The sequence below is a fragment of the Phocoena sinus genome, chromosome X (genome assembly GCF_008692025.1).
Source record: "Phocoena sinus isolate mPhoSin1 chromosome X, mPhoSin1.pri, whole genome shotgun sequence".
In the NCBI taxonomy this organism is placed as follows: domain Eukaryota; kingdom Metazoa; phylum Chordata; class Mammalia; order Artiodactyla; family Phocoenidae; genus Phocoena; species Phocoena sinus.
In genome coordinates, this window is record NC_045784.1 from 114776195 (window position 1) to 114800955 (window position 24761).

A 24761-nucleotide genomic window follows, 5' to 3' on the forward strand; every position below is an offset into this window, starting at 1 on the left:
TTTTGGTCATCCCTACAGTCCCTAGCAGAGTGCCATGCCCAGGACAAGAGGTCAAGAAGGATTTTCAGGGCTGAACTGGATTGGGCTTCAAGGGACCGTGGAGATCACCTAATCCAGCTCTCTGAAATTTTAAATGAGAAAACAGAGACTCAACAAGGCTAAGTGACTCATTCCTGATCACATCCAGTTAGGGAGAAAACTGGGACTAGGCCTGGTCGCCTCACTCCTTCTTCTGTCGCATCATGCTACCTTTCAAATAATTACTTAAATCATGATTCAAAAAAACCCAGCATGTTATTTCTACAACAGTCTAAATGCAGGTCAACAGGCTCACCCCAGTCCCCAACAATTGCTGGCTTATGAGATTCAAAAAGACAACCAGAAAAGACCAGTTTATTCCTATAGTGTCAAAAATAAATGTAGAGCTGAGGACAGCATTAGAAAAGCAAAGAGTCACTCCACCATTCCCTCAGTTTTGAAATATAAAAAAAAGGTGAATCTGCTTTTTCCCCAAAATAAAGATATTATAATCAGTTTGACAGACAAGGATTACCTCTTCCTCTGCCTTCACTGTGCCTGATTAGTGTTTTTGGCTAATTCTACTCCCATCCCCCTTTTTTGGAGTCATTCCATTTCTACAGGGTCTCACGAATTGGCTCTAAGATGAATTGCCCACTTACAAAAAGTGAAATGTAATAGGCTCAAGACGTCTGCCAACCTAACCTTCACTACCACAAGAGTCTACCTTAAAATAGACCCTCTGGTGACTTAATTCACATGAAAACACAAGACCTTACGCTAAAATTCAAGGGTCAATTCTTTCGATTATTTTCGAAAACCTGTGCTTTCACTGACATGCCACCCTTCTTTTTTTATTGACCAGAATGCGTTTCAGGCAGTTCTAGGATCTGAAAACATTATGACAAATCCCAATCACTTAACAGGACATGAATATGCCATTTAATTACAAGTTATTAGATAAACTGTGATTTATTGAAGTAAACCTGTGTTAATGCCAGGGTTCCTAAACTAAGCTTAGAAATAGCAACTCTTAGATGCAGGTGTCAAGTTGCAATCCTAGTTCCAGGGGCTTCAGTCTGACATTCAGTGGTGTAAATTAGGCAGGGCAAGCAACTTGTTAGAAGAGCCAGAAGCTTCTTGTAGTTTCTTTTACAGTGGGCCAACAGAGCCCCAGGTAGAGAGGGCCCCATTTTCCCCACACTTCCCAGAGTTTGGGGTCAAACTTTCACTCCACCTTGGGACCCAAGTTACTGTCAAGCAAACAAGTCCCCACCCCATCAGCATGGAGGACCCAAATGGGCTCCAACTCTCACTTGAGGGAAGGAAGACTGCTTGCAGGGGGTCGAGGAGCCCCTGAACCCTGCACTCCATCCTCCCCAACCGTGCTCACCTGAGCCCTTGGATCAGGGGAGCGCTGTTGGCTCTCCTCAGGGTGACCCCATCAGATATGTCAGACTCCAAGTCCAGCTCCATTTTCTCCTGAGCCATGTCGGAGACTTGCGGGCAGGCACGGCGGACAGTGCTCAGCTCCTGGTGCTTAGCTATGGACTCCCAAGACTCTCACTGCAGGACTGAGCTGCTGGGGACTGGCAGTTGGGGGCGGGGGCTAAGGGGCGGAGGCTTGGGGGCGGGGGCGGAGAAAAGCAGGAGGAGGAGGAGGGAAGGAGGATGAGGATGAGGGAGGGGAGGAGGACGGAGAGGTCGTGGTGGACGGTGACAGGATAAAGGAAGAGGAACGAGGAAGGAGAGGGATGGAAGGAGGAGGTAAAAGAGCAAGAGGGAGGGAAAAAGGATAGATGGAAAAGCAGGAAGACAAAGAGGGTAAAAGGAGGAAGACAGAAGGGGGAAAAGAAGACCGGGGGAAAGGAAGAGGGTAGGGTGGGGGGAAAGGAGGAGGGTAGGGTGGAGGGAAAAGAGGAGCGGGGGGAGTGAAAGAAGAAGGACGAAGTATGGGGAAGAGGAGAGAGAAAGGAGGGAGCAGAAAAGGACGGGGAGGAAACTAGGCAGCGGCGGCACTCATGCTGCTATCTTTTGGCCAACGACCTCAAGCGGGGCCGGGCTACAGACACCCCAGCTGCCCGGGCAGCACTAGCACCGAGGAGCTGACAGTCGGGCAGGGCCCGGCCGGGCGGCCTCGGAGACTCCAGCTCCCCATGCTCGGGGACCCGGTCCAGTCCCCCATGCTCCGGGACCCGGTCCGGAGGCTCCTCAGCCCTGCGATCGGTGCTTCTCCTCTCCTCGCCCCCCCTCCCTGCCTGGAGGACAGGTGGGGGGTTCGACCAGCCGCCGCCGCGGTGCCTCCTTCTCCTGTCTTGGGTTCTAATGGCCCGGGGGAACCCCTCGGGGCCAAGACCAAATTCTACAACCTGCCGCCTCTCACGCCTCAGAAGCGGGAACCTCCGCCGGGCCAGGTCTTCCGCGTCCGGGGACCCATCGGGTCCTGCGCACGCGCCCGGCGGCCGCGCCAATGGGCCCGCGGGCACGGAGCATGCGTGGGAGCCCCGCCCGGCAAACTTCCTCCAAAGGGGAGGAGCGTTTCCAGGGAGCCCGGAGCCTTTTTTGACTGCATTGGCCCGGGGACCCTGGCGCCCGATTTTGAAAAGGACCAATCGTTTGGAGATACTGGAGCATCATCTTTCTGGAGGAGTTTGGGCCAGTATTCATGGGAAAAAGAAACACGTGGTTTCCACGTTTTTTCGCTCCCAATTCGTATGCTCTGACTTCTGTGATCCTCACTCGTTTCTTAAATCCCTCGACTTTGTTGGTCTCTGTCTGGAGGGGCAGATTTCTTTTTCAGATCATCCATTTGGATGCACTAGGGATGAAAAGGGAAGTGAATAAACAAAAGCAATGGGGTAAAAATAAAGAGAATCTAGTGAGAGTTCATATAGTTAGTGAGAAACACTCGTCTCCGTTATACAAGCACCTTTCGCTTCAATGATATTAGGTAAAGCCCTGACGAACAAGTAGCAGAACCAGAATTCTTGTGTGAGACCTGGAATTACTTTTTTTTTTTTTTTTTTTTTTTTTTTGCGGTACGCGTCCCTCTCACCTCTGCGGCCTCTCCCATTGCGGAGCACAGGCTCCGGACGCGCAGGCCCAGCGGCCATGGCTCACAGGCCCAGCCGCTCCGTGGCATGCGGGATCCTCCCGGACCGGGGCACGAACCCGCGTTCCCTGCATCGGCAGGCAGACTCCCAACCACTGCACCACCAGAGAAGCCCTGGAATTACTTATTTTATTGAACACCTGCGTAGCAGTTACTGTGTGCTAGGCAGTATTCTGAGAGCTTTAGAAATATTAACTCATTTAATCCTCACCACTTGAATGACCCTGGGAGAGAGATGGCCTCTGTGTTGTGTTAATCATACATACCTAGAAAATACAGGAAACTTAATAACCAGGAAATTTAAAATTAATAAAAGTCATCTTTTGCAAAAATAGTTTTACCTGCTTCTTCAACTCAGTTGTACCATATTAAAACTTGCCAAGCCTAATCGTCATTTTAATCCTCAATATTTATGTGTTCTGACCATAATAGAGTTTTTAAACCACTTTTAGATAGTTTCCTTTAAATTGCCTATATTTTCCTGCCAGCTGGATTAGAAACACAAGCTCTGTGTTTAGATATCAGTAATGTTTAGACATGATGAGATTTGATTGGTCTATTCATTCAGAATATATCCATTAAACCTTATTATCTGCCAAGAATAGTAATAAACTCTTTGAAAAGTAAAATAAGCAGTAGAGTGGAGGTAAGAGCTACCCGTTCTCTGATGTACTCCATATTTATCTCTTGTTCAAACAGTTTGGTTTTGACCCTCTGTTCTGTATTTAACCATTGCCTTCTGCAGTCACCCTGACTTTACTAAGCTTTAGCTGCCATCTTTCATAAACTTTCCAGCTTACCCTGGGAACTTCAGCAGTGGCTTTCAGGAATCTTGGTACCAGCCCAGATTCTACTGCTACCTAGTTATGTGCCATTAATCTCTCTGGAATTTTATCAACTGTAAAATAGAAATGATTTACCTACTTTACAGGATAGCTGTGAAGGACAGGTTATTTAAACCTGTATTTATTCATAAAATAATCTAATAAGTATTTGTCGAGTACCTATGGGTACAAAAATAGTATCCAGAGAAATATCCAGAGGCGCCTGGTCTGTCTTTTCACTGAAATAGAAGGGCAGAGGAATCTTGGCTTTGCCACTTAGTAGTTGTAATTTGAGTAACCCCTCCCGGCTTCGGTTTCCTCCTTTGAAAAATGGGCATTGTGATGGCGCCTAACTCACAGAGTTACTGTAAGCATTAAATGCGATCACATATTTCAAGTGCTTAGGACAGTACCTGGCACATAATAAGTGCCCCCCAAATGGTAGCTATTGTTAACCTGTCTTATATCAGGAATGGAGACTCCAAATCGTCCTCGTGTCTGGGGTTTAGGTAACCTAATTCTGCCCAATATAACTACACTTTTCTTAGTCTATTCTCAGAATGAATGAAGAATGATTATGATACTTCATGTTATACGTGAACTTGTCATCAACTGTCTCAAGATAATCCCATTATTTTAAATTCACCACTGATTAGCTGAGCAAGGTTAATGATTGAACCAATCGAGATATGTGAAAACATTTTTTTAAAACTGTAAAGTGCTATACCACATTATAACTATTTTAATAACTCCCATTTCACTCGTTTCACTTGCCTTCTCTCCCAGTTCTCTATATGGTTCCTAAAATGTGTGGTTTTTCAAAATTATTAGCATGGAGTTAAGATTTCACTACTCAATGTGGCTCATTAACTGGTGGTGAAAAATTCTAAAAGAGCAGTTCTTAGAATGTTTCGAGCCATGATGGCATTGTTAAATGGAAACACTGGGATGTATACTAAATTCTGAGATATTTGCTTTAAGAAAATAAGCCTCCCTGCTTTAACCCCAATTTTTTTCTTAGATGAATAGCTTCGAGCAGCTAGGTTTTATTCATTGTAAAAATATACTGTATGATTATGGTAAAACACACACACACGGAAAACAATGATTGTTTGTGCGATTGGTTCAATTGTGCTAGAGCCTTACCAGGACCCTTTGGGAGTGGGTGGCCTCTAAGCACGTAAAAGTGTCCCCGCCCACACCCCCAGACTTCAGTGTTTTTTTAATTGCAAAGGTGTAGGGTGTCGTAACAGGATGGAAAAATTCGTCCTGGGAGATAACAAGCTTGTTGGCCTCAGTCATAAGGGGACACTGGGCTAACCAAAACGGAGAAAACAGGGTATTAGACTTAGGGCAGAAAGGATGGCGCTCCCATACACCTTATTCCATTCTTTCTTTCCTAAATAATGGTTAACGAAACCACGCCAGGGTTAACACAGGAGCGGAAGAACAAACAAGGTGAGTCTGCACTAGGGAGAGAGAAGGGAGAACCGGGTTTTGTGGGGAAAGGAGGCTCCCTCACTGCCTGTGCGCCCCCAGCAAGAATGACACAGGCGCCTGCGGTAATGCTCATTGCTTGCGTGGTAAACAGGCGTCAGCGGGCCGGACCCAGAACGCATGCGCGGAGGGGCGGTGCCCAAATGATTATCCAGGGCTGCAGGTTGTAGTTTTTGTTTTGGCCGGAGAGGCTTACCCGGGGTTGCCTTGGCTGAGAGAAATAAAGGAGAAGGATTCACGGATTAAGATAAATTCCTCATTTTCATTGCAGGCTTGGAGGTGGAGGATCTCAGTGTTGGTGTCCCGAGCTTGGGAGTTAGGCGGGTCGGAGCCAGTCCTGCCCCACTTTGTGCCCACCGGTGTTGGGGATGGTAGGGCTGCAAAAGTGAGCACGCACTCGTCTAAGAGCTTCCTCCTTTCTTCTCTTTCCCCCCTTTTTCCTCTCTCCCTACATCAGCTCCTCACTTTGACTTGTGCTTATATGAACGGGAGCCAGAAAACCTTGAGAGCTCCAAACTAAGCTTCGGCACGGACATGGCACAGGAGAAAATGGAACTAGGCTTGGAGGTGCTGCCGAGTTCAACCACCACAGAAGACAACACTCTGAGAAGATCCAACAGCGTCCCTTTGATCAGTGGGCTTGGGTGAGCAGGACTGAGATACTGGAGGAGGCAAGCGCGGGCGGTGGAGGGTGGCAAGAGCTGCAAAAAAGTGACTTCCAATAGCATTCCCACCCCTTTATTCATCGAGGTTCTGCGGGTATCTCCGGTGTTCCTGGTGTCCGGAAGATCCCACCCTCAGTCTGGGGGCGGGGGGAGGTGGGGCGGGCTGACCGGAGGGCGAGCTCACACAGGAACCTGAACGTCCTCTTCTGACAGTTCATCGCGACCGGAAAGCAGCAACCATTTGGTTTGGAGCACGACTTTTTCTAGCTTCACCCCATCTCTTACCCACTCTTGAAGAAACTGCACTCCCCACCCTCGCCTCCAGATCTTCTGTAATGACTGATTTTTGTCATTCTCTCCGCTGCTTTGTCACTTCTGACCTTCACCTTCAGCACAGTTGGAATGGAACTAGTTGTCAAGCAAATAAGCTTGGGCCTTTTTTACACCTAGCTTTTATTTGAACAAAAAGTTTAGGTATCACCGAAAATTGATCTCCTAAATTTTGCATTCTCAATGGCCAATATTGCCCCTAGTTAGTTCTTGGTGGGTGAAAATTTTTTTCTCGTATGTATAAAGCACAGGTATGCATACAGCACATAGACTGATATGCAGTATATTTGTGCTTTTTAAATGGTGTGGGGATTTTCGAGGAGGAGTTGGGGGAGGAAATGTCTAAAAGGCTCTTTAGAGCTCTGCTGATGAAAAAAGATTTAAAAGATTTAACTAACTGATGGTTAACTGTATTTCCTGCACATATCCAAAGATCTGGCATGACTTAAGCTTATTATTTCTTAAAATAGAATTTTAAAGTGAGATCTTGGATCTCACATCCCAGTATCATAAGGTTTTCTCAGTATTGTAAAAATGTCTGAAAAATGCATTCAACGTTACAAGGGAACTCAAGAGACCGGATCTATCTTCCTTGTTTAATGTATGGGGAAACAGGCCCATGAATCTCCAAAATGTCAGTCAGTAGTAGAGCCAGTACGAGGAAGCTGTGTCTCCAAACTCCTAGGCTAGTGCTTTGTCCACTACTAATCAATATCTAAGTTGATTAACTAAACAGATGCAGCTTTCTGGTTATTTGAGTTAAGGGAGAATATGCTGTAACAAAATGAAAAGCAAACTAAGTGACCAGAAAATAATACATTACCTTTTTAAACAGGCAGATAGAAAAATAAAGGGTGGAGGCAGCTCTGCATGTTGTACTGAGAACAAGAATATTCTATAAATTCAGGATTCTACTCTAAATCCTGTTGTGTGAATAAATGAGCTGTTATGGACACACTCTGCTAGTAGAAGAAAACACTTGAGGAGAATGTTCATTTTATTGAAAGGCTTTATGAAATGAAGAACAATTTGCGAATACGTAGATGACAGAGGATATATATTTGAAGGAACGTGTGGATCCTGTTTAATATATTAAGTGCTGGGGTGGGGGGAGGTGGGTGACCAGGCCCCTTTTCCCGATCCTCAAAGTCCTGGAAGCAAAGAGTGATCCCAGTTATCCCTTCATACTTCGCTTTGTTCTGCAAAGGATGTGAAATTTTTGCTTTTATCATCTTAGAGCGTGGTTACAGTGTTGAATTCCATGGCTTAAGATCCTGATGCAGGAAGTGAATTTTGTACAGAAAGGTTAGGGGCAGTTGCATATTTATCTAGTAGGAGTTAACCCACAAAGCAGACCAAGTCCAGGGACTCTTTGTCTGTCAATAAGAAGTAGCACAGGAATGGTATATCACATGCCCCAGGTCATGTAATCAACAAGAAAAAATTTAGAGTAGAATTACACAGAGCCTTAGTTGAATTCATTTCCCCCCAGTTCTTTGCAGTTGCATATGTCCACTGCTCACTTTTCCACTTTCCTTAAGGTGGGCCTCTGATACTCATTGCCTGGCCTCTATCACAGCTCACTAAATATTGTTGCACTTGTTTCAAGCAATTTTCCAATTTTGCTTGATGTTTCCTGTATATAAAGACTTTCAGTCTCTCTTGCAGCAGCATTTGCAGAATTTGTTCTTTAAATGTCAACTCTTTACTACAAGTATCACTTTTTTTTTTTTTTTTCCTGTACGCGGGCCTCTCACTGTTGTGGCCTCTCCCGTTGCGGAGCACAGACCCCGGACGCGCAGGCCTAGCGGCCATGGCTCACGGGCCCAGCCGCTCCGTGGCACGTGGGATCTTCCCAGACCGGGGCACGAACCCGTGTCCCCTGCATCGGCAGGCGGACTCTCAAACACTGCGCCACCAGGGAAGCCCACAAGTATCACTATTTTTTAAGAAGTTCCTGCATAGTTTTGTGTTCATCTTGTATTAATAAAAACACCAATGTCAAAAGTTTTAAACCTCTTGGTTCTTTATACTCTTTAGCCCCTCTAGTTGGCTGACTTCGATACCGGTGTCAGTGACTTTATTTAAAGGTAGTATTTTTTTTCTTCTACTTCTCTGGCCCTTATTAGAATTAGACATTAAATTCGTGGATTTCTGCCAGTGCCTTCCCCCTTTAAATACTGCTAGCCTGACCCTGCATTTAAACTGTTACTGCCTCAGTTTTGTTTGAAGGGTGAACTACTGCCTGGGGGCCAAATTGAGCCGCTGATTGGTTTTGTAAATAAAGTTTTATTGGAATACAGCCACACCCATTTGTTTACTTATTGTCCTTGGGCCACTTTCCCACTACACTGGCAGAGTTGAGTAGTTGCAACGAAGATTGTATGGCCCACCAAGCCCAAAACATTTACTGTCTGGCCCTTTACAGAAAAAGTTTGCCAACTATTGGGTTTATTAAACTTGTGCAAACCTGGAAGAAGAATAGTGGCCATGAAGAGTGATTGCTTTGGGAATATAACTGGCATAAATATACTGTAGTTTAGACAGAGCTGCTTACTGATCACTTAAACATTATCTAGTTATATGACTTTCACTTTTTCCAAATTGTAAGTAGCGCTTAATTCTAGATATCACCTAGGATTTTATGAATTCATGTTGAGTGACTCATATCAGTTGAAATATCAATGATTTTTTTTCAGTTATAGTCTTATTAAATAAAATTGGCAGATGAAAATTTAGGGGAGAATATAATTGTCAGCCTTAAGAATTAGCCCGGGCAGGGGGAGAGATAAATTGGAAGATTGGGGTTGACATATACACACCACTATATATATAATAGATAACGAATAAGGACGTACTGTGTAGCACAGGGAACTCTACTCAATACTCTGTAATGGCCTATAAGGGAAAAGAATCTAAAGAGTGGGTATATGTATATGTATAACTGATACACTTTGCTGTACATGTGAAACTAACACAACACTGTAAATCAACTATACCCCAATAAAAATTTTTTAAAAAAAGAATTACCCCCACACACAAAAGACCGTGGAAATATGTAACCCATTAGTTTCCCTCCAACTTCCTAGCAGTAACTGCTAAAATATATTCCTGTTCTTGTAGGGGAAAATGACTGGGAAAGGAAGTAAAAATTAGACCTGTACGTATATCCTCTCAAAAAATATTGAGTTACTGCCTGTTATATGCAAGTTACTATTCTGCAAAGATGTATATCTAGGCTCAATAAGATTTTTTTTTAATGTATTTATTTTTGGCTGTGTTGGGTCTTCGTTGCTGTGTGCAGGCTTTCTCTAGTTGTGGCGAGCGGGGGCTACTCTTCGTTGTGGTGCGCGGGCTTCTCATTCCGGTGGCTTCTCTTGTTGTGGAGCACAAGGTCTAGGTGTGTGGGCTTCAGTAGTTGTGGCACGTGGGCTCAGTAGTTGTGGCTCGCGGGTTTAGTTGCTCTGCAGTATGTGGGATCTCTCCGGACCAGGGCTCGAACCCGTGTCCTCTGCATCGGCAGGCGGATTCTTTAACCACTGTGCCACCAGGGAACCTCTCAGTAAGCTTTTTATAGGGAAAATAAATACTCAAAAGACTTCAACGTATGGTAGAATGACATGTGCTTAGGGAAAGAAAGTGCTAGGGTAATTAAGAGAAGGGAGTGAGAAGTGACAGCAGAATTGGTGAGGGATACAGGAAAGATTCTTGGACAGGTGGCATTTAAGATGGGCCCTAACAGATTGACAGGATGCAGATGGGAAGAAATGGGGCCAGATAGCTGGATAGCATTCCAGCGACACGGAACAGGCTTGGAAGTAGGAAAGCATAGGTGTATTCCAGAATGCTGGTCAACTCTGTCTGGATCTCTGGCTCCCAAATGTTCATCTGCTGACCAGTGCTGATCCTAGGGGACATTTTACCAATCCATGATTTTAAAAAGTTACAGCATACTTTCCTGGGCAGGACTGTATTTTACTCAGATTGTTAGTCTTGCTTTATTATTATTATTTTTAATAATAGCCCTGCTTTTTTTAAATAACAAAATATCCTTTTATAAATGAAATGATGGTGTTGATAGTTGGTGAGATTTTTAAAGAATGACCTTACTTGGCAAGAGAAAATGGTAGCAACTGTATGTTTGTGCCAAGATTTTGTTTTGAAATTTTCCCAGTCCATGAAATCCAAAAGTCTGTGGAGCTAAATTGTGGAAGGCTTTGAAAGTTATAGGAAAGAATGTAACTGAATTCAGCAGGCGATGAAGAGAGTCATTGAAAGTTGTGAGCAGGAGAGCAAGCTGATTGCGGTAGGGAAAGAACAGAGGTGAGCCGACCAATTAGACTATTGCAGAGTCAGTGGAAAAGTAAAAATGCTTTGAATTGGTTTTTGGCAAGGAGCCTGGAAAGAATAAGATGGATGTGAGAGATCACAGAGGTAAAACCTAAAAGACCTGGCACCTGATTGGATATAGGTGGCAGAAAAGAACATGTTAAAGATGTTTTCTTATTATCACTGGGGAAACCTGGATGAAAGGTACATGAGAACTCTCTATGGTCTTTTTGCAGTTTCTTGTCTTAAACAGTTTCCAAATAAAACGTTATAACAACACACGACTATATTTAGAATAGGTAACCAACAAGGACCTACTACTGTAAAGCACAGGGAACTCTGCTCAATAGTCTGTAATAACCTAAATGGGAAAAGAATTTGAAAAAGAATATATATATATATACACACACACATATGTATAACTGAATCACTTTGTTGTACACCTGAGACTAATGCAACATTGTAAATCAACTATAGTCCAATATAAAATAATTTTTTTTAAGTTATAACAAAAACAAAACATAAAAAGGAAAAGAGGACTTCTTCAGGGTCCCAACCTCAAATCAGGCTGAGGCCCGCCAGGTGAGCACCTTCAAAGCTGGGCAAACGAGGACCATCTTCAGCATGCAGCAGCTGCTCAGCTTCAGTACGTTGTTGCCGTGGGGGAATGTGGCCCAGTGTGGCAAAATCTTGCAAATTTTCAGTAGAATCCAGAAATCTGGAATCTGGATCCTTTATGTGAAATCTCCATAGTTGTTCCAAGTGTACACAGCTAATTCAAAAACATTTTTATCGCTAAGTAGGCCAAATGAAACATATCTGAAAATCTCAGTTCTGTCGACCCCTGCTACTGGCTATCCCTCTCATTCATGTGAAAGTTTGGGAGTCGATAGGGAGTTGGTACTAGCACATAATAGCTTCGGTCATAAATTTAAATTGGTTACAAGTTTACACAGAAAATGATGTCTCTCCAAGGCCACAATAAATTATAGTTATTCTTGGTAGCATGATTAGAGGTAACGTGGCATGCTTGAGAATTCCTTACCTTACATGGACAGTTGTTTAGGTTCAGCCAACCAAGATTTTGTGTGTGTGTGTGTGTGTGTGTGTGTGTTCTACTTCCTACATCTGCACAGCTGTCTCCACAAAGAAGCCATTTACATCAATGGCATTGTCGTTTAAGGATTTGAAATCTTATTTCTTTAAAAAATGTCTGTAATGGATTTTAAATGACAAATGTTTTCCTTTTCTTCTTAGTGGTAATACACAGGTGTTCCAATCTGACACATTAAGAACTCGAAGAAACAGTACATCGTGTATGGCACAGCACTGTCTGGTAAGAAAATGCTTATAGACTTGCACTATTGGTGTTAGTCAGTGGTTCTCAAACTTGAGTGTGCACCTGGAAAACTTGTGAGAACAGACTACTGGCCCTCAACCCCAGAGTTTCTGATTCAGGAGGTCTCAGGCAGGGCCTGAGAATTTGCATCTCTAACAAGTTCCCACTTTGAGAAACATTGCTCTAAACATTACTGAAGGAAAAATAAACACATTGGCTGCAGTTATGACTGGTACAGCTGCTGCAGCTGCAGGAGAATTAACTTTTAAATCCCGCATGGATTTAACATTGAGATTTGCTTTTATATATAAAACCATCTGGCTTTCAATTTTTAAAAGAACATTCTAATTTTGAGAGGAAAACTTGCAGGCTCTCCTAAGGGTAGCTTTCAGGCTTATAGTTGGACTTTATCTCGCATTTATCTTGAATTGAAAATATAGTTTGAGGGAGACGCAAGAGGGAAGACATATGGGAACATATGTATATGTATAGCTGATTCACTTTGTTATAAAGCAGAAACTAACACACCATTGTAAAGCAATTATACCCCAATAAAGATGTTTAAAAAAATAAATAAAAATAAAAATAAAGAAAATATAGTTTGTTTTTCATGGTGTTATAATGCAATCTCTAAATTAGAACTCATCTACAAATTATCCTGTAAACATAGGAAATATGCTTGTACATCAGTAAGCCAAAGTGAATAAATGATTCACTCTCTGAATCATTTTATTGAGGTGAAATTCATATAACACATAGTTAGCTCTTTTAAAGTATACAATTCAGGGGCATTTGGTGCATTCACGATGTTGTCCAACCACCACCTCTCTCTTGTTTCAAAAAGCACACATCCTTGTCTTGTTCCTGATCATAAGTGGAAAGCTTTCAGTCTTTCATCATTGAGTATGATATTAGCTATAGGTTTGGGTAAATGCACTTCATCATGTTAGGGAAATTCCTTTCCACTCCTGCTTGCTGAGTAGTTTTATCATGAAAGGGTGTTGAATTGTTTCAAATGCTTTTTCTGCATCTATTGAGATGATCATTTGTTTTTTCCTCTCTATTCTGTTAATATGAATTACTACTTTGATTTTCTTATGTTGAACCACCTTTGAGTCCCTGGGATAGACCCCACTTGGTCTTGGTGTATAATCCTTTTAATGTACTATTAGATTTGGTTTGTTATTATTTTGTTGAGGATTTTTCCACCTGTATTCATAAGGGATATTGGGCCGTAGTTTTCTTTTCTTGTAGTATCTTTGCTGGCTTTGGTACCAGAATAATGCTGATCTCATAGAATGTGTTAGGAAATGTTCCTCCTCTTATATTTTTGGCAGAGTTTTATTAGGATTGGTGTTGATTCTTTAAATGTTTGGTAGAATTCACCAGTGAAGCCATCTGGCCCTAGACTTTTCTTTATTGGGAGGTTGTGGAAACAGATTCTATCTCTTTACTTGTTTACAGGTCTTTTGAGATTTTATAGTTCCTCTTGAGTTAGTTTGGTAATTTGTGTGTTTTTAGAAATTTGTCCATTTTGTCTAGATTATCTGAGAAAATTGTTGATATACAGTTATTCATAGATTTCTCTTATATGATTTAATATGATGGAAGCTATAGAACATATTTTAATGAAATGTTATAGCTTGGAACCTATTTTAAAATATTGCCTCCTAATCTTAAAACTGGACATTTTCATCTTTATAAAATGATATTCAATATTATTCCCACAAATGTACTAATAGTATATTGGGAAAAAAATAGAACTGTTCATTAAACAAATCTTTCTTCCTCTACCCACCCGCTCATTTACTCCTTCATTCAACATTTACTGAGCACTTGCTTGTCTATCAAAGCCCTCTATACCAGATCAGCTCGGTGCTTTGTGACCACCTAGAGGGGTGGGATAGGGAGGGTGGGAGGGAGGGAGATGCAAGAGGGAAGAGATATGGGAACATATGTATATGTATAACTGATTCACTTTGTTATAAAGCAGAAACTAACACACCATTGTAAAGCAGTTATACTCCAATAAAGATGTTAAAAATAAAAAGCCCTCCATACCTATCCAGTCTTCTTTTCTACTCGGCCAAGTCAACAAATATTTTTAGGAACCTACTATGTATTAAGCCCTGATCTACTTGCCAGGGAGATCTAACCTAGTTTGAGGGATTTAGAGAGGAAATGACATACTAGTTGAGATCTTACTGCTGTGTAGGTGTTCGCTAGTTTGGGATATTGGTTACAGGAACAGACAATATTCCAGGTTTAAAAAATGGCATGTTAGAAGGCCTAGAGTGTGGTGTGTAGAGAATTTGAAAGAAGTACATTCTAGCTAGAGTGGAAGATGAAGCGGTGAGAAGTGAGGTTGGAGATATAAACTAGTGCAAAAGCTTGTGGGGCTCTCCAAGTCATTTTTAAGATTTTGCACTTTGGGAATTCCCTGGTGGTCCAATAGTTAGGACTCGGCACTTTCACTGCCGGGGCCCCGGGTTCAATCCCTGGTCGGGAAACTAAGATCCCACAAGCCACACAGTGTGGCCAAAAAAAAATAAAGATTCTGCCCTTTATCCTAAGGTCAGTGGAAAGCCATTAAAGAATTCTAAGTCTGTGATTGACCTGATCAAATTTGCATTTGTGTTTTTTAAATTAATTAATTAATTAACTTATTTATTTTTGGCTGTGTTGGGTCTTCGTTGCTTCGCATGGGCTTTCTCTAGTTGTGGCGAGTGGGGGCTACTCTTCATTGTGGTGCGTGGGCTTCTCATTGTGGTGGCTTCTCTTGTTGCAGAGCACGGGCTCTAGGCGCACAGGCTTCAGTAGTTGTGGCACGCGGGCTCAGTATTTGTGGCACGTGGGCTTAGCTGCTCCGCGGCATGTGGGATCTTCCTGGACCAGGGCTCGAACCCGTGTCCCCTGCATTGGCAGGCGGATTCTTAACAACTGTGCCACCAGGGAAGTCCCAAATTTGCATTTTTAAAAGATTACCCTGGCTGCAGAGGGGGAAAGTATTGATAGATTGGAAGAGGACAAAAGTAGATACAAGAAGCTCAGATAGGCAACTGCAGTAACCCTGGCAAACAGCTGATAGTAACTTGGACTAATGTGATGGCGGTGGGCATGGAGAACGGTGGCAGATGCGTGAGATACTTGAAAGGTAGAATCAATTGGTGATAGATTCGATGGAGAGGGGGAAACAGTGGAGGCAAAGATGACTACTAGCTCTCTGGCTTGGGCAACTGATGGGATAGTGGTACCACAGGAGAAGGGAACATTGGAAGAAGCGTGGATTTAGAAGGGAAGATGAGATTAGTTTTGGACATGTTAAGTTTGAGGTTCTCAAATCTTTAAGTGGAGATGTTATGTATACTAGTTTGAAGCTCAGGATAGAGATCTGGGCTAGAGATACATTTAGGACTCATCAATAGATTATTATTTAAAGCTATGGGAATGAATGAAATGACCTATGGAGAGAGTATAAAAGGAGAAGAGAAGAGGCTATAGGAAAAAGCTTTAAAAATCACCAGATTTAAAAATCAGTCTCAGAAGAGACCCCACAAAAGAAGACTACGATGGAATGGTCAGAGAGGTGGGAGGAGACTCAGAAGAGAGTATCATGTTAAGTGGTGAAACATGATAAAGACTGAAAGGTGTCCTTCTGAGTTACCAAAATGGAGCTTATTCATGAACTTGAAAGTTCAGTGGAGAAAAGGGTAGGATGAGAAGCCAGACTGGATTGGGTTAAATAATGACTGAGAGTAAAGGACCTATAAATGGCACCATACATATGAGCTTGATTATTTGGGGGGGGCAGATAAACCTTTCTATGCCTTAATTTCCTCATCTGTAAAATGGGAATGTAATAGTATCTGCCTCATAAGTTTGTTGTGATTATATTAATCGGTGTAAAGCACTCAGCACAGCACTGGTACATACTAAATGCTCAATAAATGTGTTTCTGCTAGTAATAGTACATATGTAGAGAAACTATGTACCTGACATTTTTTAAAATGCATAATTTTCCTTAGGATTTCTAGGCTCTTAATTCCCGTAAGGTTCAGCTTAATATCATGCATATTGAAAATAAACCATCTTGTACAATGGATTGGGTTTGGCAGAACTGAAGTCATTTTAACTTATTTGATGATGGGAATTTCAAGGCTTATTGGTTTAGCTTGCTGTAACAGCATTATGCATATGCTTTTATTTTGTTCCAAGTATCACCTCATTATAATTATAAGACATATGGAGGTACATAGTTGCCTTAAGTATAGATAGGCTGAGTTATCTAGGAAAATGACATAGTAAGTAGAATGTTTGGGGCAGCAGTAACAAAATTCAGTTAGAAGTGACTTAAACAATAAGGGACATTTATTATCTCAAACAACAAGAAGTCTTATGAAAGGAGATTCCAGGGTTGGTTAATTCAGTGGCTCAGGGATGTCATCAGAGACCCAGGTTCCTTCCTTCTTTCCACTCTACCATCCTGAGCAGCCTCACTAACCTTTGTACCTAGTAACTAGACCCAGGGTTCAGAATCACATGTATAGCATGATCTTCTATATGTTTACAGATGTCGAGAAGGATATGTATCAATCTATTATTAGTAGTTATCTCTGGAGCATGGAATTATAGGAAGAATTTTACTTCCACCTTATGCATTTCTATACTATTTGAATGTTTTTCACAAAGCATCAACAATAGAGGTGTTTTCATTTCTAGCGGACATACCACATTGCAAAATAGAAACATCCCTGTTGAAAAAATATTGTTTTGAAAATCCAGTCGTCCCTTGGTATTGACGGGGGATTGGTTCTAGGACCCGCGGATGATACCAAAATCCGAGTATGCTCCAGTCCCATAGCCCACCCTCCATATCCAAGGGTTTGAATCCTCAGATTCAATCAGCCACAGATTGTGTATTAAATTTGCAATCTGTGGTTGTTTTAACCCATGGATGGGAACCCTCAGATACAAATGGCCAACTGTATATTTATTGAAAAAAATCCAGGTATAAGTGGACTCGTGCAGTTCAAACCCATGTTGTCCAAGGGTCAACTGTACTTGAAAAGTGTTATTGAATGATATCATTAACCATAAGTTTAAGGATCTTATCCCATATTAGACTGTGCTTAAAATTGGTACTGCAGGAATCTAGAGTATTCAAATTCCCAGAGACAGAAAGTGGAATGGTGGTGGCGGTGTTGGTTTAATGGGTATAGAGTTTCACTTCTGCAAGATGAAAAGGATTGTTTTCATTGGTTACATAACAATATGAATGTACTTATTTAACACTACTGAACTGTACACTTAAAAATGGTTAAGATGGTAAATTTGATGTTTATGTATATTTTACCACAGTTAAAAAAATTTTAACTGAGGCTGCTTTTAATGTATTAAAATGTAGGTAGAACAGTGTTTTAGAAAAAATTGCGGTGATAGAGGGCATTGAAGAATCACGGGTGCCATTTAACACACAAATAGAGATGTATATTTACAAACCTTGTAAAAATCTGCTATCTCACAATTATTTTCTTAATTAAGCTCAAATGTTTTCTTCACCACTATCAGGAAATCACCCCACCCCACTTCTGATGAGCAGAAACCTGAGGCCTTCTTCTGGCTATGGAGACTATGCCTTCCCCCTGAATTACCCCTTTGCTGTATCCCCTAAGACCTCCGAGGTTGGCATGCCTGTTTCCCCACTCTTCTGCTTGGAATTCTCTTCCTGGAACCTCTGTTAAACTTGGTGGAGCCTTGTCTTTTCTCCAGGAAAAGTATCTCATCTTCCTGTCAGAAACGGTTGTACTTTACTTGAGCAATTTGTCCGTTTTAATTTTATGGCTACCAATATTTACCTGATTAGGTTTTGCTTTACACATTGGCAACTATGAACTCTAAATCCAATCTATGGCCCACCCAGTAGTGAGTGTGTAATACATTCCTTGCCCTGCATTATGTTCTGTCCTTCTAGCCTACATTCAATTCATGTTCAGTATCTTCGTAAGCCACCTTAAATCATTTTGGGAACTCGGGAGAGACATTCCTAAACATAGCATACAACCCTTGTTCAGAATTTTCTAAGTGCTTTATCTCTAGTAACTACAGTAGGAAATGGGTTAAAAATAGCAAACCTAGGAAAGTTAAACATTATTTTTAAAAAATTTAATGTCTTTACAATATTAGTTTTCTGTGGTCTCTCTTAAATGGAACTAAGCACGACCTTTCCTCCTATCTTAATTCCTTCACTAGAGATAACACTTGGGAATCAGCTTCACCCAGCACCCTCCCAATCCCCCAGTCCCACTCCTACCCTCCCTGCCCTGTGACATCATTCCTTGATGCTGGTACTGTTGCTTCCTCCCAAGGACTTTTTTTCCCTAAAGTGTGAGAGAATGGCACAATGGGAAATTTACACCAAAGATACCAGTGAGGTTTATTGACATCTCAGGAAACTAGTTCTATTTTAATGCCTTGTTTCATGTAGAAAAATTATCTGAGGTCATTCCCTTGCATATACCACGTACAGTACTTAATCTTTGGGAGAATTCTCTTCCAGATGCCTTTTCTACAATTAATTTTCTACGTTATTACTAAAAGAACCAACCAAGTCCCATAAATGATCCATATTTTGTCCAGTTTAAAAGCTTTACTGTGGCTTATACTTCTATAGCTCAAGTTCAAATCCTACCTTCCCCAGACATTTCACACTGTATCCTTGCAGATGTCATCAACTTCAGTCAGGCAATCTTCTCAGGATTTCCTGGATAAAGTTTTCCAGTAGGAAATTCTGAGCCGTTGCCTGAAACTAAACTTGTTCCTTCCCATCTCTTAGATATCAATTAAAAATAATCTCTTCCAGGAAGTCTTTCATAATTAGTTTAGAACAGTTTGCCACACCATACAATTCTCTTCTTTTGGCTTTTTAAAAAGTAACAGTCATTTATAAAACAGCTAAAGTACCATATTTTTCTGTATGTAGGGTGTATGTATATATTTAAGTTCAGGTTAACATGTCTTTTCAATTAGATTATAAATCTTATAAACCTTAGTGTTGCACATTCTATATTGTGAACTTTCTGGGCATTTGAATGAGGATGATATGAGCATCAGTAGTATGAATTAAACTTGTTAAAATTCTGCTTGTTCAAGGATATGTGTGTGGATATATATTGGATTGGCCAAAAAGTTCGTTCGGGTTTTCTATAACGTTGTCCTAAAATCCGAACGAACTTTTTGGCCAACCCAATGTATTTGAACTTTTTAAAAGTAAACCTAAAATTTTCAGATTTGGTGCATGTTGCCGCACAACTTCTCAATGATCAATGCTAATAGACGGGCACATTGGGGGAGAATATCCAAAACTGTGGATAAATCACAATATTTTCTACTTGCTTTGGAAAATAGATTATTTTTTACAGTATGCCTTAAGAATGGGCATACATTTTTTTTTAATTAGCAATAATATCTAATGTTGGAGAAGTACAAGGAAATCAATATTTTCATACACAGCTGGAAAGTGAATTTGTATAAGCTTTCTGTAGGGCAGGTCAGCAATGCGTATCTACAGCCTTGTGACCCAGAAATTCCAACTCTATGAATTTATCATAAAGAATTCACTAAGGATGTGTGCAAAGATTAGTTTAAAGGTTATCATAGCATTATTTATAAAAAGCAAGCAAAAAATGTGGCAACAGTATGAATGTCCAGCAACAGAGAACAGATTTAATGAATGAGCCTTCCTTATCTGTGTTTGAGTCCCAGTTCTAGCAATTATCAGCTGTATGACCGAGCAAGTTGCTTAATTTCTCTGGCCATCAGTTTTCTAATCTTTAAAATGGGGACAATAATAATGTCAATTTTTCTACATGAAGCAAGGTATTAAAATAGAACTAGTTTCCTGAGATGTCAATAAACCTCACTGGTATCTTTGGTGTAAATTTCCCATTGAGCCATTCTGTCATGGGGTTGTTGGGAGAATTGAGTGAGATAAGACACGTCTGGCACATAAATAGGTGCTGCTTATTATTATGGTACTTCTATATGGTATAATTTTCAGCCTTTAAAAATGCTGTTGCAGGGCTTCCCTGGTGGCGCAGTGGTTGAGAGTCCGCCTGCCGATGCAGGGGACACGGGTTCGCGCCCCGGTCCGGGAAGATCCCACATGCCGCGGCGCGGCTGGGCCCCTGAGCCATGGCCGCTGAGCCTGCGCGTCTGGAGCCTGTGCTCCGCAACGGGAGAGGCCACAACAGTGAGAGGCCCGCGTACCGCAAAAAAAAAAAAAAAAAAAAAAATGCTGTTGCAGGTGAATTTTAACATGGAAAGACACTTGGAATGGATTTTGAGTTTGTTTTGTTTCTAAAATAAAAATTCAATTTATTCATCTGTTTACCATACAGTACAAGAGAGGCAAAGTGTTTCACATCATAGATTTCACTTCCAACTCCTTGGAATGTTCATTTCTTTGGCTAAAAGGAGAAACTTGCTGGGAAAGTCAGGCAATGCTTAGGCAAGGTGAGGGATGGGTACAAGGGGGCTGCTAATTGCAAACTGAGTTTCTAGAACTGTCACCTGGAATCATAGGAGCCCCACTTCTGGACACTTGTGCCATCTCAGGCATCACCCCCACCACCCAGGCACAGCGACGCTTACTAGTGGTTACCCTTGCTGTCCTCCTGGATGTGGCAGTGCCCGCCATACTTTCTCGAATTCAGACCGAATTTTCAATGTGTCCCCTTCCTTCACTGCAGGAGACCATGATTCGAATCAGGACCGTATCATGAGTCCACTTGCCCTTCATGGAGTTGTACAGTCAGTCAGCAAAATACAGGGACTTCTTGTTCTGAATACACTTGACCAGGTTCAGGAAAACATTTTGCCGGTCTCCTTTGCCCTCCTTCTTGATCATAAGGGCTATTGCTGTTGTACCTTTCAAATACTTTCTGGAGGTGACACACACTTCTCTGTCATGATGCTGATCCACTTGGAAACATCAGTTCCTTTGCTTTTCATTCCAGCATTATAGAGATCTCAAGTATGTTGGGCCAGTCAGTTCATAGTCAATGACAGATCCATCCTCTGCTCTTCTACCCTTTGCGAGGGCAACTATCAGCTTGCAGAAGTCATCAGATGTGTCAGAAGCAATGTCCTGGGACTTCCTGGTAGTCCAGTGGTTAAAAATCCACCTTCCAATGCAGGGGACATGGGTTCGATCCCTGGTCAGGGAATGAAGGTCCCACATGCCACGGGGCAACTGAGCCCACGCGCCTCAACTTAGAGAGCCCATGTGCCACAAGTAGAGAGAAGCCTGCTCGCTGCAATGAAAGATCCTGCATGCCGCAACTAAGACCTGACGCAGCCAAAAATAATAAATAAATATTTTTAAAAAGAAAAAGAAACAATGTCCTTCTCCAGATCAATCTTGTACATTTCCTTGTAGACTGTTAATTTCCTGCAGCCCCTGGTTGGTCCCTGAGCAGGTGATTTCAATCAGAGAGTCTTCATCTGTCACCAGCCCCTTCATGGAGGAGGCTTTCAACTTGGAATCCTCGTACTGAGTGGGTGTTTTCAGAAGGCCCCAAATCACCTTCTCCAGGTGGCTGGACAAGTCTGACTTCAGTGCTGATGCAAGTTCCTTTTTGGTCCTTCTCTGATAGGCAAAAGTAATATTCTGTCTCTGTTCATTGCTACAGTTGGTCAAAATGTTGACGATGGTGACCTCATCCACACCTTTAGTCTTGATGGCCGTTTCAATGTTCATAGCGTCCCGCTCAGCATCCCAGTTGGTGTATGCTTTGACTGACCTGTCTACATTTGGGGGTGGATAGTGGTCAGTGGTCAGGTGGATAGTGTCAAACTTGCACAGAATTCTGTGAACAGTAGACATTTTGATAGAAGCTGGACCAGGAGCTGAGAGCTGCCAGTGGCCCCAGATGTGGAGCTGGAATGTGTTATCAAAAAAACCCAAAAACTCAAACTGCAAAAATAAACACTGAAATATTTACTATGGTCATCTCTGGAGAGTGGATGATGCTTTCTTCCCCCATTAATTATGTTTTATACTGAGCATGTATTGATTGCTTTATAATGAGAAAGAAAGTGAGTCAATTTCTGCTGAAAAAATTAAAGATCAGGATGAATAGGTGGAGCACAGAGGATTCTAAGGGCAGGGAAACTGCTCAGATGATACTGTAACAATGGATTTGTGTTATTATACATTTGTCCAAACCCATAGGATGTATAACACCAAGAGTGAACTCTAATATGAGCTGTGAACTTTGGTTGATGATGTGTCAATGTCATTGAACCTTGGCTGTTTCCTCCATCTTCTAGCAAATGATTAGGAAAAAAAAACTGATTTCAACACTTTCTTCAGAAAAATATAATTGGCGAGGTAATATCTCCTTTAAAAGTCATATGATGAATTTTAAAACGTAATAAAAATTCAGACTATCTGCTTCATAAGAATATTTATTTGGCCAACACGCTCCTCTCACTGCCTTTCTTGACCACCACCCACCTATAGTTTCAGCTAGAACCCTCAGGCCAACCTTTAGCTCTTTCTACTTTCTTATCATTTCTCCAATCTGCCTCCTTGTCTTCATCCCTCCCTTTTTCGGTCAAACCCTTGTCATCTTTTACCTGGCCCGTGACCCTGCTTCTAGTACCTCTTCCCTCCACCCTCAATTTGTTTTGCATATGCTGCTAGGGTTGCCTTTCTAAAATAGATATGATCTTCTTGTCTAAAATACCTTTGAGGTTTAAGACCTCAGAGGGCCCTATGCTTTAGGTTTCCTATTAGGCTCAAAGGCTAAAGTACAAAAACAACAACCTGGTTTCAGCCAAATTTCCCCCAAGTTTGCTTCTTGCCATGCACTATCACGTGCCAAGTTTCAGTCACCCTGAATCTCTCTGTTCCCCAAACATGGCTCTCTGCCTGAGTATCTCTTCCCCACTCCCTGAAATAGCCTCCCTCCTCTTTTCTATCTAATGAATTCCTGCCCTCTTCTGTGATGCCGTCTCGAAGACCCCGGGCAGAATCATATTCTCTGTCCTTTGAATTCCTACAAATCCTAACTTGTTCTGGCACTTACCTGTGGCCTAGTTTTTCCTACCTGGACTTTGAATTTCTCAAGGACAGGAAAATGCCTTATTTGTCTTTGGATCCTCAGGGCCTAGCACAGTGCTTTAGCATATAGTAGGTGCTCATTAAATATATTTAAATACAATTCAATGTGATCTTAAGATATAATGTGAGCATACTTTATGGTAAATTCATTATCTAGCATTTCAAGAACGAACCAGGCTACAGATAGAATTGATAAATGAATTCTAAAGGTAATTTTCAAGCCTTATTTTCACACAGCTTTAAATCTCTCCATTCTTTCATTTCCCTCTTGTATGGGTCTTCATAAGCGTTGAGAAAAGAGATTCAATTGGATTTTTAATTTTTAAAAACTTTAAATTTAATTAATGCTGTTGCTAGCATGCATTAGGCATTCAAGAAATACCTTAAGCCATTCAACATTGACTTAATTAATGTTTAGAAATAATCAGAAACATTAAAGGAAACTTGACTTTTATATTTTAAATTTCAGTTTGTGCCACCTTCTCCCATTCAGGCTTCCACCAGTCACCTTCATCAAATCAAACAGGTAAGAAGAAGTTTTGAGAAACTGACAGCTGTTCATTAAAAAAAGTAAATTTTATTTTTCTTTTAAACAATACCTGTGGTTCAGTAATTCTAAGTGAGGTCACATGTGATTAAGTTTTTAATTCCAGGAATGGTTGCTCTAAAAACAAAAAAAAAAAGAAAAGAAAAAAGAATCCAAAACAACTAAGGAGCCCTCTATTTATTTGGGTTATTAACTGTCTTAATAAACTGATAGTTTCCCGAAATACTGCATACTCTTTTACCTTGAATCTAATTTCTTTCAGGGATCTCAAAGAAGATGATGAATGCTATATATGAAAATTAATATTCAGGTTCATAACAGCCATAGTTATCATGGTTTTCTTAAATCCCCAGGTGAAGAATTTTTTTGACACATAAAACCGTCTTTATGCTATCATTTTGTGTTCACTTCTCAGTGATTTGAGTTCAGGAACACATTGTACCTCACTGTCTTATGTTTTGTGTGTGTGTGTGTGTGTGTGTGTGTGTGTGTAATAGCAAAAGCCTAATACAGAATTAAATCTTTGATTTATCCAAGGATTAGCCACAGAACTCAAAAGATCAAATCGCCATTTCACCACAGGTGGTGGGATTATTTTTTTCACCCAACTACAAGCAGACTTTTGTTCAAGGCGGGGCCGCTTAACTGTTATGAAGCACTTATTATTCACTTAGCACTATAATAGGTCTCATCTGTGGTCTCATTTCATCCCACAACAAACTTATAAGGTCAGAAACCAAAGATGGCAGAAAGTTAGTAATTTACCAAATGTCCAGAGTTAGCAAGTGTCAAGCCAAGACTTAGCCCCAAATTACTGGATTCTTTTACAGCTACCCTCACCATGTTTTCAGTGGCACAAAACCCAGAGTATCTCGTAACCCTAGTTTTTTGTGCTCCAGCTCCTGCTTCCTTTCCCTCTCTCCCTCTCTCCCTCATACCATGGCTTCCCTAACGCCCAGCTTATCATCCACTAGC

At 41.4% G+C, this 24761-nt stretch overlaps 2 protein-coding genes and 1 pseudogene across 10 annotated transcripts in view; 1 reads left to right on the plus strand and 2 right to left on the minus strand.

The window, feature by feature from the left end:
- Positions 1-2462, minus strand: part of FAM122B (family with sequence similarity 122B) — an 82002-nt gene extending 79540 nt beyond the window's left edge. For 6 of the 9 annotated variants that reach the window (XM_032619995.1, XM_032619993.1, XM_032619994.1 and 3 more), the window contains exon 1: positions 1412-1862. In XM_032619995.1, the coding sequence (XP_032475886.1) occupies positions 1412-1509 (98 nt within the window). In that variant the 5' untranslated portion in view covers positions 1510-1862. Of the gene's footprint in view, positions 1-1411 lie in introns of all 9 variants that reach the window. The other 3 variants (XM_032620001.1, XM_032619992.1, XM_032619996.1) reach the window with 3 other exon arrangements.
- A 3265-nt stretch (positions 2463-5727) lies between these two features.
- FAM122C (family with sequence similarity 122C) overlaps positions 5728-24761 on the plus strand; it is a 33525-nt gene continuing 14491 nt past the window's right edge. The window contains exons 1-3 of the mRNA XM_032619829.1: positions 5728-6095; positions 12033-12111; positions 23709-23765. Coding sequence (XP_032475720.1) covers positions 5986-6095; positions 12033-12111; positions 23709-23765 — 246 coding nt within the window. The 5' untranslated portion in view covers positions 5728-5985. The remainder of the gene's footprint in view (positions 6096-12032; positions 12112-23708; positions 23766-24761) is intronic.
- On the minus strand, positions 20763-22012 carry LOC116747519 (annotated as a pseudogene).